This window comes from Calcarisporiella thermophila, assembly GCF_041956535.1.
Source record: "Calcarisporiella thermophila strain CBS 279.70 unplaced genomic scaffold VTP21scaffold_2, whole genome shotgun sequence".
Lineage (NCBI taxonomy): Eukaryota > Fungi > Calcarisporiellomycota > Calcarisporiellomycetes > Calcarisporiellales > Calcarisporiellaceae > Calcarisporiella > Calcarisporiella thermophila.
Window position 1 is genome coordinate 448402 of NW_027192192.1, and position 15622 is coordinate 464023.

At 37.1% G+C, this 15622-nt stretch overlaps 6 protein-coding genes across 6 annotated transcripts; 1 reads left to right on the top strand and 5 right to left on the bottom strand.

Annotated features, from left to right (window-relative positions):
* Nucleotides 1–183: 183 nt before the first annotated feature.
* Nucleotides 184–559, bottom strand: VTP21DRAFT_4268 (uncharacterized protein; the record flags this gene model as incomplete). Its single annotated transcript, XM_069394660.1, has 2 exons — nt 184–456; nt 524–559. The coding sequence occupies 2 exons, from the start codon at nt 557–559 to the stop codon at nt 184–186; spliced, it is 309 nt and encodes a 102-aa protein (XP_069255876.1).
* A 2413-nt stretch (nt 560–2972) lies between these two features.
* VTP21DRAFT_4269 (uncharacterized protein) lies at nt 2973–3842 on the bottom strand (the record flags this gene model as incomplete). Its single annotated transcript, XM_069394661.1, has 1 exon — nt 2973–3842. The coding sequence occupies one exon, from the start codon at nt 3840–3842 to the stop codon at nt 2973–2975; it is 870 nt and encodes a 289-aa protein (XP_069255877.1).
* A 1654-nt stretch (nt 3843–5496) lies between these two features.
* On the bottom strand, nt 5497–6474 carry VTP21DRAFT_4270 (uncharacterized protein; the record flags this gene model as incomplete). Its single annotated transcript, XM_069394663.1, has 1 exon — nt 5497–6474. One exon carries the CDS (start codon nt 6472–6474, stop codon nt 5497–5499), a length of 978 nt encoding a protein of 325 aa, XP_069255878.1.
* A 2273-nt stretch (nt 6475–8747) lies between these two features.
* On the bottom strand, nt 8748–9223 carry VTP21DRAFT_4271 (uncharacterized protein; the record flags this gene model as incomplete). Its single annotated transcript, XM_069394664.1, has 2 exons — nt 8748–8993; nt 9101–9223. 2 exons carry the CDS (start codon nt 9221–9223, stop codon nt 8748–8750), a joined length of 369 nt encoding a protein of 122 aa, XP_069255879.1.
* Nucleotides 9224–10949: 1726 nt separating this feature from the next.
* On the top strand, nt 10950–12226 carry VTP21DRAFT_4272 (uncharacterized protein; the record flags this gene model as incomplete). Its single annotated transcript, XM_069394665.1, has 5 exons — nt 10950–11145; nt 11264–11416; nt 11501–11668; nt 11792–11887; nt 11958–12226. 5 exons carry the CDS (start codon nt 10950–10952, stop codon nt 12224–12226), a joined length of 882 nt encoding a protein of 293 aa, XP_069255880.1.
* Nucleotides 12227–12715: 489 nt separating this feature from the next.
* VTP21DRAFT_4273 (uncharacterized protein) lies at nt 12716–13201 on the bottom strand (the record flags this gene model as incomplete). Its single annotated transcript, XM_069394666.1, has 3 exons — nt 12716–12745; nt 12807–12910; nt 12985–13201. The coding sequence occupies 3 exons, from the start codon at nt 13199–13201 to the stop codon at nt 12716–12718; spliced, it is 351 nt and encodes a 116-aa protein (XP_069255881.1).
* Between the last annotated feature and the right edge of the window lie 2421 nt (nt 13202–15622).

The following is a 15622-nucleotide window of genomic DNA, read 5'->3' on the forward strand; positions in this document are numbered from 1 at the left end:
TCTCAATCAATTAATGTTTGTCGTTCATATAACAAGTCTTCGCGGTCGTTATGGCACACAAAATTGTCATACATGTTTATCATTGGTATTAGTGGGGGATGCTTCGATAGAGAGGGTATTTTATTTGAATACAAAATTAAGTGGACTTGTTACTTGGATGTATTAAATTTTGAGATGAAAGGATCAGTAGCACTTGCAAGTTCTGCGGAAATATCCGCCGCAGTATCCCCCATCGTAGCCATTACGAGTGCAATAATCTTCACACCTGCTGGGAGAGTTGGGGCATCCATGGTCAGTGTCGTTGTCGACGGGAAGTTCCTCGGAGACGACAACAGCCTCGGCCTGGTTTTCGGGGACAGGGGAAGCTGAAACGAAGGCCATCGCGCTGGCAAGAGCAACTAGGAAAATAGAAAGCTTCATTTTGATTTTGAGTGCAATTGGGTTTGCTGAAGAATACTGGAGATGGAGAATAAGGAAAAGTGCGACCCCCTAATGGCTATTTATAAGGTTGCGAATCCTTTACTTTGGAAAGTTTAGGTAATTCTGAATCAGGTCCCATTGATTAAATTCGCCATGTTCTCAGGAGAAGAAGAAGAAGAGCGAGTGGCACAAATTTACATAATGACTTGGAGAGACATGTAAGGATATCAACTCAAACTAAAATGCAGTTTAAGAGTTATATGAAAATGCCCAGGTGACACGGATTACATAAGAGGCCTTTCCAGCAGAGATGCATTGTTAAAATTGGTATTCTTTCGTTACAATACAATGGAAATAAACGTAGTGTCAAACGATTAATGTGATGTTAAGCTCTTTTGCGGGTATTCCTTCTTGATACACATCCCAAGAGCTCCCAAGCTTGTCTAGAGTTATGTCCAACGAGAGGAGAAAGATCAGAAGAATTTCCAATCCACCATTTGTATTGGCTTGAAGCAACTTCAGTGGGAGTGAGGAGTCTCTTCCATATTGGTCTAAGATTATCGAATGGGTTCAAATGCATTGGAGTTAATTATTGTAAGGTTCTTTTCGGTAAGCTTCTAAAATGATGTTGAACATGTGTTGAACACTGCCTTTTTTTTCTCAGGTGATACTTTCATGGCTATTCAATACTTTATGTTTTTCATAAGGGTAATATTCTCTTCACAATAAAATATTTCTGGTGAACAAATCCACCTTTATAAATATATTTTTTTTTTTGCGCAATTGCTAATATGGTTGCAAGGCCCTTCTCAATTTTAAAACATGATTACAAAGACAATTGGGTGGTAACTAGTATGACCAAATGATATACGGCCAAGCACCTCTCCTCTAAAGCCTATTTGTTTGGATTGAATTGAGTCTTGGTATATGATATTATCCATAAAGGCATTTATTAGTGCTAGCTTAAAATGCATCGTTCTCGAGGCAAAAATATGATTTCTACTGTCGAATCATTTCATTTAAGCCTCCTTGAGGTTAATCAAAGGCTAATATAAGTGGCTTATTAAAAAATTAGAGTTTCGTATAGAAGCCATCTGTTAACGTATACAAAGTGGCGCTCCTCGAAACTGCTCTTTTTCAACGTTTGAATTGCAATTCTAAGGTTTTAGAGTTGAAAAACCGTGAATATGCCGTTACAATGATTATCAATGTATTCAACGAGGACTTATTAAAATGCAGCTCACGTGACTATGCATATTTGCTTCACTTTAACTAATATAAATTATAAGTGTCCTGTAGATTTTCAAGAAGATTGTACAAGTAGTATTATGTAGATTACTTTGCATCAAGAAACCATGCAACTGGATATATCTTAATTGAAAGGTTTAAAGGCCTCTGAGTTTGACAATTAGTTAAGTGCGTATAATCTATTAGCAGTCTCTGCGGACGGTTCTCTACATGCTGATTTCTCTGGAGTGTCAGGGGAAGTATTGAAGAGACGGGAGATTTCGGCTTGTAGAGTTCGGTTTGAAAAGTTAATAATGATAGAACCTACTTCCGCATATATATGAATAAGATAATTATGCATTGCGAATCAGAAATTACAATTGGTCGTTATGATCTATATTTTAATAGATATGGCATGAGAATAAGTTGTTGTATGAAGAGGTCATTTGAACAGCCAGCTATTTGTTATCACACCATTAAACTCTATAATAGATTGAGATTCTGCTGGGTTTATACAGAATTAGTGTTAGTAACAAAATTAATAATATCTTGTACAAGAATTTGGTGCAAAAGAAGAAATTTCTATGGGTAATCATTTTGTAATTTAACCCTAAGTACTCTGATTCTACACTTTCCGATGACTCGAAAAAAATGTTTTCGAATTTGAATCGCTCATATTTTCCAATGCGAGTTACATTACCTTGGTTCTCAATCAATTCAAACTGTTCCCTCTTTTGCATATAGCTATTCATTAATTATATAGCTAGTCCAAATTACAAAATACATACATTCTGCCTAAAATGGAGTGTAGTAACAAGTATATACAAGGTAAGTAATAACTAGTCAATCGTGCTTTTGCATTTAAAACTATATATATCAATACAATTTCCTTCTATCATCTATCCTGGGATGCTCAAGATATCTTGGGGAATTTTTATGCACTACTGCATCTATATTATAAATCAATTTCGGACATGGGTAGATTAATCCATGCCTCGAGACCAGCAGACAATACCCAAAGATAAAAAGAAACTCAAACTTCAAGTTTAATAATATCTCCCCTTTAGTCCTCTTAATCACGCAGGGTGCCGGCCGTCGCCGTGGCTGATGTTGGATTCATTGGTTATTACATAACCTAACGGAGCTGTGTGCTTATACTCTTTTTGTTCCCCGCCTAAGCAATATTGCTAACTTTAGCTAGTGCGTAATGTATTCCTTCATACCACTTCTATTTTGTCACGGACGTGCATCTCTTGTTCATTCTTGCTGTTTTCACGATGATCATACTCTTCGAAGCTTATTTGCGATTTATCTATGCTTGGCCATCACGAGAACCTCTTCAAAGCTCGGTGCAGAGCGGGATTGAGCAGAAAGACAAGGAAATTAAATATGCCGATCGAGCCTTGCAAAACATTATCCACCTCCCGGGCCTTAACTAGTGCTGGCAGATTGGGATTAGTGGTTAGCAACCCAACCCAGTCCGTAAACAAACCCGATGGCAACGTAATGATGAGAACGACCGGGTATAGGAGGACACGCAAGACCGAGCTAATTAATTGTGCCTCTTTCTGCCGAGTTTCGTCGCTAATGTTTTGCGCATTTTTCAATTGCCGTGTCAGCTGAAGAGCTTTCACCAGCACAACTAGTACAACCACGAGAGAATAAAGGATGCTCAAACCGATCCAAAGAGTCATGCAAAACACCTTAGTCAGGATGATATTTTGCAAGGATGCATCTGAGATGAATACCAATTTCTCCTTGTTATAGACCACCTTATTTCTGGTCAGGAAAACTATGGTAGCGAGAATGGCGAAGCCGAATGTGAAGGGAATATACCAGCGTTGAATGCGTTTAATGTCTTTGCGACCATGAATGAAAACAAGTTGCAGGTCGAAGGCAATGCAGACTGTAGGGAGAACAGCCCACAAACGAAGAAAGCTTATCAGCCATAGAAAGAGGCGTGCAACCCAGTGATCCCGGTCGGCGATGTGATTGAAAATCTCATTGGATCTTGTTAGAACAAACTCAGTACGCCAGAGCATGTCTACGAGACCGATCCAAAAGCTGAGTTTGAAGGAAATGGTATTGGCAACGTCGGGCTGACTATAGCGAAGCCAAACAACAATGATCATCATGAGGAATCCGCAAAAAGCCGAGAGTACATTGATAGCGATGTCACCAGCAGCAAGCAGCATTCGTAATGTATATTATCAATAATTAAGGTCAACAAGGATGCTAGAAAAATGAGTTAAGCAAAGTAGTAAAGCGTGCTTTGTTCATGTTCTTCAGTTTTAACTTGCAATTATGACATAAGTATCGATGTTTACAAGGGGAACAACGACCCACTTTAAAAGTTTACCCTTAAATATAATGATAGATGGTTTCAATGGAGACACATGGAATGTTATAAAAGGTAAGACATAGAGTGTTTTAGGCATTATGCAAGAGCGGAGCAGTGGCTTAACATATGAAAAAGCCGACGAAAATTGAATAAGATCAATCTGCACTTCATACGATCGAGAACGGTGGCTGCGTATATGTAATTAAATTGCTCGGATAGGAAATAATCTTTCCGGGCCATAATGTCTCTCAGTAAATATCCTCACCTCATGCATAACGATCCTACTACACTACATTGATTATTTGTGCATTCAAAAAGAAATAAATATTCTATAAACTATAAAGTATTATCGGTGCCACAAAGGTGCTATCGCTTTTTAATTAGCTGCTTTTTCTTCTCTTATGGGTTGGCTACTTGGTAATGAATGCCTATGCTCCATATCGTCTTTTCACGAGCCCTTTAGATTTATAGAAATAAAGTTAAATTCATCAGTTCTTGTATATGTATCAAGTTGTTTCATTTAACACCAATCAGTGATTCTCTGTTAATACTTAGGCTGGAATGTGGATTTCCGCAAATAAATTTCCTCTAAATTAATTCAAATGACTCTGCTTTCATATGGCTGCAGCAAGTGTAGATAGGAAAATAACACATCCAGGGAGTTTTTTTATCTACAACAACATTTAGTTCTTACCGCGGATTTTACTAGTTAGGCGCATACTCGCAATTTAATCTCTCAGACAAGCTTTAATATTGACTAGTTTGGCATCGTATTTCAATCATACCCAATAATTTATGTGGAGTCATTACTCCACAATGAATCCTACGTTTTCCCACACTTTCCTTTTCTCATGAAGGATGCAATGCCCTAAGCCAATTCACCGAGAGACTTTTATACACTCATCCTCTCTTTTTAGTTAAAAATGATACTTTTCGCTAGAGAATCACTTAGATTCACTTCACTGCGAAATATTAACCATAGCACAACAATTGCATGAGCTACTTGAATATAAACGGGTAGAACAAAGAACTTAGGCCGATTATTGTTGTCAACTAGAATGCGTTATATTTTTGATATAAAAACAATTTAAATTTGCTTGCGCACAGTCTAACATTCTCTATTATTGCTACGACGCATAATCAAGTAAAATAGATATTCTTGAATTGTTTATGCATATTTTATTAACGTTGTTAAAAACACGTAGAAGAGGCTGTTCACCAAATCTAAATACCGGATACAATAACGACTTGGAAAAATATGGATTGTATAGATTCTGATTGATGTAATTCTCTGCACAAGTGTTGGTTCTGAACATCCAGTGCTTCGTCTATTGCTTGGTGATAGATAAAGTTTCCTTGTTCCTGCATATTACACTTGACGTGTCGCAACCTCGGTTCCAGAGTTGAAAGCTAGATCCAACCATAAGACCATTGGCGTCTCCCAGCTGCGCTGCTTTATTATGTTACTCTTGACGCTTATAGTATATGTTTGTATGTTAAAGATCTTGTCATACAGATTCTGTCTCATCAAGAGCGCGAAGCTTAAGTTCTACGTTGCTAGTTTCGGGAGGTTCCCAATCATCCATATATACACGCGATTTATCCTTGTTAGGCCACCACGATAATCGCCTCAGTGCACGATGAAGAGCAGGATTCAGCAGAAAGACCAAGAAGTTAAAAATGCCAATTGAACTTTGCAGGACATTGTCTATCTCTCGGACCTTAATAAATGCCGGCAGATAAGGATTCGTAGTTAGCGTCCCAATCCAGTCGATTGCTATTCCTGTTGGCTGAGTGATAATGAGGACAACCGGGTATAGAAGGACTCGCAATACGGAAGTGATAATTTGCGTCTGTTTTTGCCGTGTTTCTTTGCTGAGGTTCTGCGTCCGCTTAATATACCGAATCAATAGAAAAACTTTCACTAAGACCATCAGGACAACTATTAGGGAGTACAGAATGCTCAAACCAATCCCCAACGTCATGCTCAGCGCCTTAGTGATGATAATATTTTCTAGTGATGTGTTTGAGGAGATTCCCAATTTCTCCTTGTCATAGGCCACTTTATTTCTGGTCAGGTAAATTAGGGTGGCGAGAAGAGCGAAGGCGAACGTGAAAGGAATATACCAGCGCTGAATGCGCTTCAGATTTTTGCGACCGTGGATAAATGTGAGCTGCAAGTCAAAGGCAATACAAACTGACGGAAGAACGGCCCAAATGCGAAGAAAGTGTTGCAGCCATAAGAATAAGCGAGGAATCCAGTGATCCTGGCCAGCAATGGGATCGAAAATCTCGTTGGATTTGAATAGAATAAATTCAGTGCGCCAAAGCACATCCACAAAACCGATCCAAAAGCTCAGCTTGAAGGAGATGGTATTGGCAACGTCAGGATGACTATAACGAAGCCATACAACAATGATCATCATGAGTAGCCCGCAGATGATCGAGAAAACATTGATTGTTATCTCGCCTGCCGTTAGAAGCATTGCGTATAAGGATATGCGAGTTTGTGAGGGTAGCTGAAATGAAAAAAGTTGAGTGTACCAGTGTGGTTGATAGTTTCTGGTATCGATACGTAGTAGCAGAATATATACCAATATTTATGCGGGGAGGGAAGTAACCAACTCTACAACTTCTCCTTTATATGCAAACATAGCATCTGTTAATCGAGACGCATGAAGTACCATAAAGAGGCAGGTGAAATTTACATCACTGATTTTGAAGAAACGAAGAGTAAGTTTCAGTACCATTAAAGTTTGGTGGAGAACCACTGTGACCAGTTAGATCCAAAAGTGGGTGGCTTCGAAAATCGATTTGAAAGCATAATTTCGACTCAACCAGATCTAGTTGAAAATCCCGGATGGTTTTCTCTTCATTATTTTTACTATCTCTCACTATTGCTATGTGATCAACAGCATGGGATATGAAAGTGTGTTTATTCAACATTCTTGAATAAGAGTACTAAATAGGAGATTTCTGAATCCTTCCTATGAGAAAAACTTCGATTTTAAACATGATTCACCATTGTAAGTTTTTGGGATCGAATATCCTCGATCATGTGTGGATTTTAATTAACTTATCCCCGATCTGTTTAGTATTTTATATCTGTTTAGGTAATTAGGTATATCACTTTATTTTTGTTATCAATAATAAAAAAATAGACTCGCGCCTCTTTTTGGCGCTCATATTTGCATCAACAAACGCCGTTTTTTATACCAATAGAGTTATTTGAGAGTGGCGTGAATGGTAAAATAGAGTATTCCATCGATGGGTTTTATAATTTGGTTCTCTAAACTAAATGATGAATCAATATAGCAAGTAAAATTAAATATTGAAACGTTTTTCATTTTATATTTCGATTTCTCAAAGAACCTGAACTATCACCTCTTATTCAACATCGCGCATCAAGGTATGTAATGTGTACGGGAGAGACAGATAAACAATTTGAAAAGGCCTGGCACTTGACTATATATGGCCGCCTTACATACAAAGAAAAGTGCTTTTTTTTTCCGGAACAAGATATTAAGAATCATTGCGGGTTACTTACATCTGCATTAAAAAATAAAGGCTCAAACAATTTGTAACTGCGGGTTCCAACCACATCATTGCTCTGATAATAGAATTTCCCACCGTATTTTTATGCTAAATCGCTTTTATTTTAAATAAAAGTATTAATGGAACTAACCAGCCACTTATGAATAAAGCATACTTCACGCCTCATCCATTCAATGTCAGATATCACTCTCGGTGGTTTTGGATTTAAGTGTATTGAAAACAGGTTTTACGTGTTTCCCAAATTTCGCTATCTTACTAAATTACTAAAATGCTTTTCGAAATTCATCAGTTTCGCTAAGTGATTCCATAATTTAGAGCATTCGAGCATGGGTAAGCCTGTTTCAGAAGAAAAAGAAGTTCGAGTTCTCGTTAGAGTGAGCGTGCGATGTTTTCTAGGTTGAGTTGCCAAAGTTAGAATAAATTTTACTGGGAACCAAAGAAGTGGTAATAGCAGTAATTGGGTTCGGGAGACACATGAAATGAGATAACTTGTGAAAACCAGAGCGAATCTATATCATATTGTTGATAATTTGGTGAATATGGAGGATGTAATTGAACTTGTTGCCAATTTTTTTCGGTAGATTGATTTTCACGATCGAAATTATATAAACTTTGTTAGAGGCTAATACAAATGCTAACGCATTGCTTACAGTATTTTCACTAAAAGTTTGTGATGAATAAAACTTTGATATCCTTCCATATCATTTGAATTCTCCCGCATGGTTCTCGCATGTTTTTCAAATAGTCCAGATGGTATTATCGCACTAGTCATCCACAGAATTTTCTCAGTGAACTAATCCTACGATTTTCCCATGAAGTTTTATTATGAGGATCATAGCAATTGCTGAAGGATTGCAATATTCTTTGAAACTATAATGTAGTATACAAGTATTCGGAAATGCTGTCCATACTTACTTCGGAGCCAAATATCTTTCTTTTCATGGTGACTACTATTTATGTCCACAAGAATGTACCTTACTCTATTTGAGTTGTCTTCTATTGTTTCCTAATACATAGCTATGTATATTTGCATTGAATTAGAGAATTATTCCCAGGAAGTAACAAAGCTTACATTAGATCAAGATTAAGGAATGTATATCTAATAAATATTTGAAGTCAAAGAATGAACATTACTCTCAAGAAACCAATGAAGGTCATATTTGTTGTGTTATAGAAAATCAACAAGATATTTGATGAGGTTGCCTTATTTTGATGGGTCTTCAATAGGTACTAAAGTAACTGCAGTTCCATACGCCAAAACTTCAGTCATTCCTTCCATTATTTCGTTGCCATCGTATCGAATTCCAAGGACGGCATTTCCACCCGCAGCAGCGGCATGTTCCAAGAGGCGAGCAAATGCTTTTTCGCGAGCTTTTTCAGCCATCTCTAAATAACCTGCATTTTCACCACCAGTCAAAGAAGAAAACATCGCTTTAAGTGCCTTTCCCACCTATTATTGGGAAATGGATACAGTCGTTAGCGAGCCAAAACTAAAATCTTTCTTAGTATCTTAATTCTTCCTCATATAAATGGAGAGGAAGAAAGAGATTTACTTACATTTGGATTTCGAACTGTGATACCTCTAACAACACCATGAACCTGGGCAACTCTGTAACCAGGGAAGTCAAAGGTTGTGCTAGTGAAACGGCGATCAACAACTTGTGGGACACTGTTAGACATCACTTAGGAATTGTAAGAGGATCAGTATTAACAACTTTTGTATATATTTTGATGGCTTAACAATTGAATCGCCACAAACGTGACTCGAGATTACCTTAGGAGTTGATGTGCGAATAAATGGCAGAAAATGGGGTCGTCGATCTAGTACTTGCGCCATACATGCATTTTGTGCTAATATATTTTCAGTATTTTGTTATACAGAGGACAATGAAGAAATATTCTCCAATAGTAGTGGAGGCTTAGGCGCACTCTTACTTAAATCAGCTACTATCAATTTACATTGTGATTGATTTAAGTACACTATTATTCTGTTTTTAAATGGACTGCAGAGAAGGCTTTAATGAATTACTCTAGGCGTTTACAATCGATCGTTAAGGTATTTGCCTAGCTTTGGGGAGTCACCATGAGCAAAAGTTGGAATTGATTTGTTAAACTGGGTTATATTTTCCAATTGCCATCTAATCCTTAATGGCTGAATGGGGTTATACCCTTTTTATATACCATTCGCAAAACAATAAATGATAATTCTAAACTAATCATGTTTATTTTGAAAATATAGTCATGCACGATTGCAAGTGTTAAGTCCGTGTCTCCCTATTGAAAAATAGGAATTGCAGTCTTCAAGTGCTGATTCTTAACATTAAATGGAAAGAAAATTTTTGTCAAAATTTTCCTCCATTGTCTGAAAGTAGAGGTCTAACTATTGCCATCCAATACATGGGAATAAGAAATGGGGAACTTTGTTTCAATCTAGCTCAATGTTATAATTCTTATCCATTTAAAAAGACCAGGAGTAGATAGGAGGGTAAAAAGTAATAAAAAAAATTACATCAATATTTGATTATAGAATTTTAACTGGTTTTTCACTTAGCACATTAGATTATAACCTAGAACACTCTAGTAATAAGCTGACAAACTTCTAATCCGCTTGGATTATTCGCCCATAAAGTCCACTATTTGCAAAGCTGTAAATATTACTAATATATTCCGACACTTGCGTGAGAAAATGGACCAGTTCAAAATATAGTCTGGTGCGAGTCTTTTTTGCCATAATTAGGTATGGTTTACCAGTACTAAACGTCACAAGAAATAGAACCTGTGATTCATAGTAGTGATTTGCAACTATGCTGGATGCTGCTCCTTTAAGGATGGGGGTGTGTTCTTCTATATAACTTAACCCTATCAATAAAGATGAGGCTTAGAAGATAATGGGTAGCTTTTTAATAGTTGTCTCGAACCCCAAGTTGTTTTGCTCCAACAAGTTTATTGACGAATACTTACCAGCTACACCTGGGATATCCGTTTGATATGGGTTGCTCATATAGTTAGTAGAGGAAGTATAATGGAAAGTTCCAACACGTACTCCTTTTGAGTACCGTGTGGCGTTGTAAAGCCCGATATCTTCCCCCAAAGCTATACCCTGGGGTGGCAGCGGATACGCATGACCTAGCCATACATATTTGGGATTGAATAATTGAAGTTGGAGATTGGACAATCTCTCCTTCCATAACTGAACATTGCTGTCCACACTATATGATTTTTCTATAAAAGTAAAGTATGTCATCTGCTGTTTATTTGTTACCGGATCCACTTTTCCAAAAATGGATTGAACACCCAAGAGTAACCTAGGGGAGTATAAACAGAATAAAGTTATGGTTGCTAGAGTCCGACATTATTTATAAGGAGGACGCCGTTTCTTTCCGTTGTCTTTCTTTATTACTAAGAAATGAGTGCTTCTATCTTCAAATATCTCCTAGTCGTGTTATTATCCTGCTTCGTTTTCACAGCGGTACACTCTCTTCCGCTGTCTGGTGAGGGCGATATTGCCTCCGTAGCCGCTCAACCGAAAGCTTTAGACAGTTCTTCTCAGAGCAATAGTAACGAAGCTTTGAGTCAAAGTGCTCCCGAATCTTCCCTGGAAGGTGCGGCAATCTATTCAAACTCTTTATGCTTATTCTGAACAAACTCCTCCCCTCCCAGCATTAATGACATAAAATATATTGTATTTATATTCACATTTGTTTTTGTGTCAATCGATAGATGTTCTCGTTGGTAGACCTTTCCCAAAGAACGGCAAGGACCTTTCTGGAGTTTTGGCTTACAATCGACAATGGTCTGCGGCCGTAAGACAACGCGTTCCAGATTTTTTCTCCAAACTAGCCAAGTCGCAATCACCTAACATGCTTTGGATTGGTAAGTCTTTCTACTCTCTGTTGTTCCTCCATACAAACGTGACTAATGCGTTCAGCTCGCACGCTCAACTTGTCACTCTTTCAGGATGCTCTGATTCTCGTGTTCCACCTAACCAAGTGACACAGCTTCGACTGGGAGAAATGTTTATACATCGCAACATTGCCAACGTGATTCTGAACTCAGACATGAATTCATGGGGTGTTATACAGTACGCAGTAGACGCACTCAAAGTACCTCACATCGTTGTTGCTGGTAAGACTATTTATTTCTCATTCTATTTCTAAATTATATACCGTTATGCTCGATGTTTTGTTTTCTCCAGTTGCATTCCTTGTTGTCTTTTTTTTACAACAAGCTAATTTGTTTATTGTTTAGGTCATTATAACTGTGGTGGCTGCAAAGCTGCTCTTGAAGATACTCAGAATGGTTTGGTAGATAACTGGGTGCGCAATATCAAAGACGTTTATATGGGTATTTCAATAAATATTTCCGCATATACTGTTTCAAAGCTAACCTCCTCTGCTATATTATGTTACTATAGAAAATAGCGAAGAGTTGGACTGCCTCGATTCAGAAGAGCGTTTCCGCAAGCTAGTTGAATATAATGCCATGCGTTCTGCAAAGATGATAGCAAATCATCCAGTCATTCAGGAGGCTTGGGCACGTGGGCAGCCACTCTCGGTTCATGCATGGGTCTACGATGTCGAGACCGGCCTCATCAAAGATTTAAATCGAACAGTAAATAGAATTGAAAGCGTGGAAGAAATTTATCGGATGAAGACAAGTGGCAAGGCGGTAGCTCAACATTAGTGTATAGTTATATATATTTCATAAGAACAGTTGGTCAGTCGTGGATTGAATTGCTTTATTTGAGCCGCCTGTGCAATTTGCCCACTTTATATTTATATTTATATTTATATTGCGTTGCTACAATCATCAAAATATTAAAATTTCTCACTTGAGTCTAGAGCTGATGTAACGCTCATGCAATATTCAAGAACGTTAGAGCTCACCCCACGTTCTAAAAGATGCGATTAATTACACTCAACGACTTTTCATTGATATATATCTTGTTCAGACCCTTATATTAATTGCTATGATTTATTCAAAAGACATTTTAAAAATTGGAAATAGTTTGAACACATTTTTATGATTAGGGAAAGTTTTAGGTATGTATAGCATTCGTGCTTAGTTCAATTAACCTGTTGATTAATCAAAAGCGGATAGAACATTGTTACGACTAAGTGATGTGGCGTACAAATTGAGACTTATATGAGGCGTTATGAAGCTTAATCCAATTTAATAGTCTTTTTTGCAGAATATTTTGAACTATGGAATAAAAATAAAAATAAGCGAGTATATGAGTAATGTAGCCAGAGAAACTAATTACCGAGCGTGCTTTGAAATCCACATCGTTATCTGATCCCTTTCCACTGAAGATATCGCTATCTACGCATCGTCGCTTGCAGAAGAATTGGATTCGGGCGGCTCTCGCTATCCAATTAAAAGAATTGATGAATTCCCTTTTCCATTGAAAAGAAAAAAGAAAACAAAGAAATTAGACTCACGAATTTTGAAGCTCCTAACCCTATGCTCAACTTTCAGAGAGTAACATTCGCCGCTCTGCAGTTGTCCATTGGCGTATACTGTGTCTTTGAAGTTGGGCTTTGAAAATATCTCGATATCAATGTCCTTACACCTATCTTTGTTTTTGTCGCGATGGGCAACGCCAGGAGCACTAACTATGTAGAAGAGAAGAGCAACAAAGTAGAAAAAGTACTTCATAATTACATTCGTTGGTAACTGATGGATAGAAGCAATAGAAGGTCTAAGAGAAAAAAAGCCCTTAGAGAAAATGCATGGGTATTTATTTGAGAATCATTTAGTAAAAAATCGTAAATCACTCGATAAATAAGGAAAATGGATTTCCTTAAAGACCAAGCTTGAATGTTCAAATTAGATTGTCTAAGGCGTATCTAAAAAAAATGGTTTCCGTACATACAAATCCATCGCAAATATATTTCAGAAAAAAATGTTCAGTCCACTGAGAAAATAAGTGGCAAAGAAAAGAAATCCTGAGAATTTGATGAAGAAAAAAGGATATATTTCAGAACTGTAAATGGTGAATTAGTGTTTTGATGGGTAAATTTTTGATCCTTTCATAATATATTATCTAGAGTTCGGGAAGAGTTTATTTTATGCATTTGATTCCATTTTAGCTCCAAGTTAACCTATTTTCCTATAATTCCCTGTGGTCATGTGCTGATTATACTTATCGCTTGAGAATGAAAAAAAAGTTAATTGATATAGGGAATTGAACCAAAAGTATTAGTTAGACGCCATCTTGCTTTGGCTACTCAAGAAAATGTTTAGAAAAGACGCCCGTTGAAGCATTGAATAATAGCCTTGGGTAAAATGTTTCATAATTTTGCACGTTTGGTCGGTGTACCGAGTGCTGGTAAATCACTAAGAAACACTCGCACACGCCATGCCCATTATATTCATTGGGTTCGGTGACTATATCGAGAAACAGTTGATCCACACTTCAATTTGCCTTTTCCAGCTTAGGCTACTGAATCCATTGAAACAATCATATTTTTCGCCCAGTTCAGCATACAAGCATTACATTCGAAGGAGCCAAATTTTGTGAACTTGGTAAACTCTTATCTTGTGAAGGCTAATTCCCACTCACCACACCCGTGCAACGAGTAACACTAATTCGGGAGACTTAGAGCAATAAAGGCGAATAAGGAATTGTTACCCATTATTATATGTTTACATTATTTTAAAATTTTCCTACAATTTTTTACTTATATTTGTATAGATTGAAAACAATTTATCGATATTTCTATTCTTATAACTCATCAGTATTTTATATATATATATTATTTGTGAATAAAGCATGGTTTGAGCTCCGAAAGTACCGATACCATCCAGCGAATAAAGCTTGGGCATAATGTCTAATGGGCATTGACTGAGCTTGTGAAGGTTAATAGCAGTTAAGAGTCCATAAACGAAGCAGTAATTCTTGAAATTCGATTTGAAGATATCTTTCAGCCAAAGATGGATATGTTGGAATTATTGCAAAGACAGAACCTAACCTATTATCTTAGCGGTGTCGGTGTGAAGAGACAATCACAAGTTCAAGCAAAAAATCAAGCACGAATTTACAAAACAAAACTAGCGTAAGTCGAAGTCGAGTACAAGATAAATGCGTCGCAAGTAGGACAACTAACATCAAAGTCACAAGCATTTAGGGTGGCACTCGTTATACAGAGACGAAGTGATCATGTCTGCATTGAACGGTTTAGGGATGGGAATCGATAATACATCTTCCCTCTCCAAAAGAAAATAGAGAACTTTAATTAAAAAATACTCCATGGCGTTTAAAACGACTCGCCAAAAAGGAGCCCACCGACGAAACAGCGAAAATAACTAGGGACATATTATGGCGCATCTGAAATTGTGGCTATAACATGATCAATGCCTCTTTACACCAACTATTTCAACATCTCTCCCTAAGAGACGGAGAAGGTTATTTGAAAAAACCTGCGCATTCTTGTTAGAGATATATGAAAATCATGTTTAAAAATATTAAAACTAGCGTGCTGAAGAGCTGTAAAAATGCATAGCCACACTTTATTTCTTTTTCTTATAAAGTGTGAGCCACCTATTCTAATTGATTTGTTTTTGAATTCTTTTGCTTGAGAATTCAAACAAAAATTTGGTATACGTTTAGTATCAGAAATTACTTAAACTTTGTGACTGCGTAAACGTCATCATTAATTTGAAAATGCTAATTCAGATTTCAAATTAGTTTTATATTATACACTGATACATTGAATTGCAATTTTATGAATTCTTTTTCCTCCATTTTGTGAAGCTCCAATTTGTAATTGACGGAATCGCAATGCAAGAATCTTCTAGACTAGACAACGAAGAGGCGTTAAAGAGTTCTCTTGCAAAGATTCAGGAAGAAATCATTGTGTAAAATGGTAAGTTACTTCCATATATGCGTTGCTATGCACATTTTAATCTCCTGATTTATGATAGGAAGTATCAGTTATATTGAGAATCACCCAGATCCTGAAATGAAGACGGTTTTGCTTAAAGACATACCGAGGCTCCAAAAAAGAATTGAAGATTTGGGAAAGGAAAAAGCAGAAATTCAAGGTATATGCTATACATACGATGATCTTTTGCTTT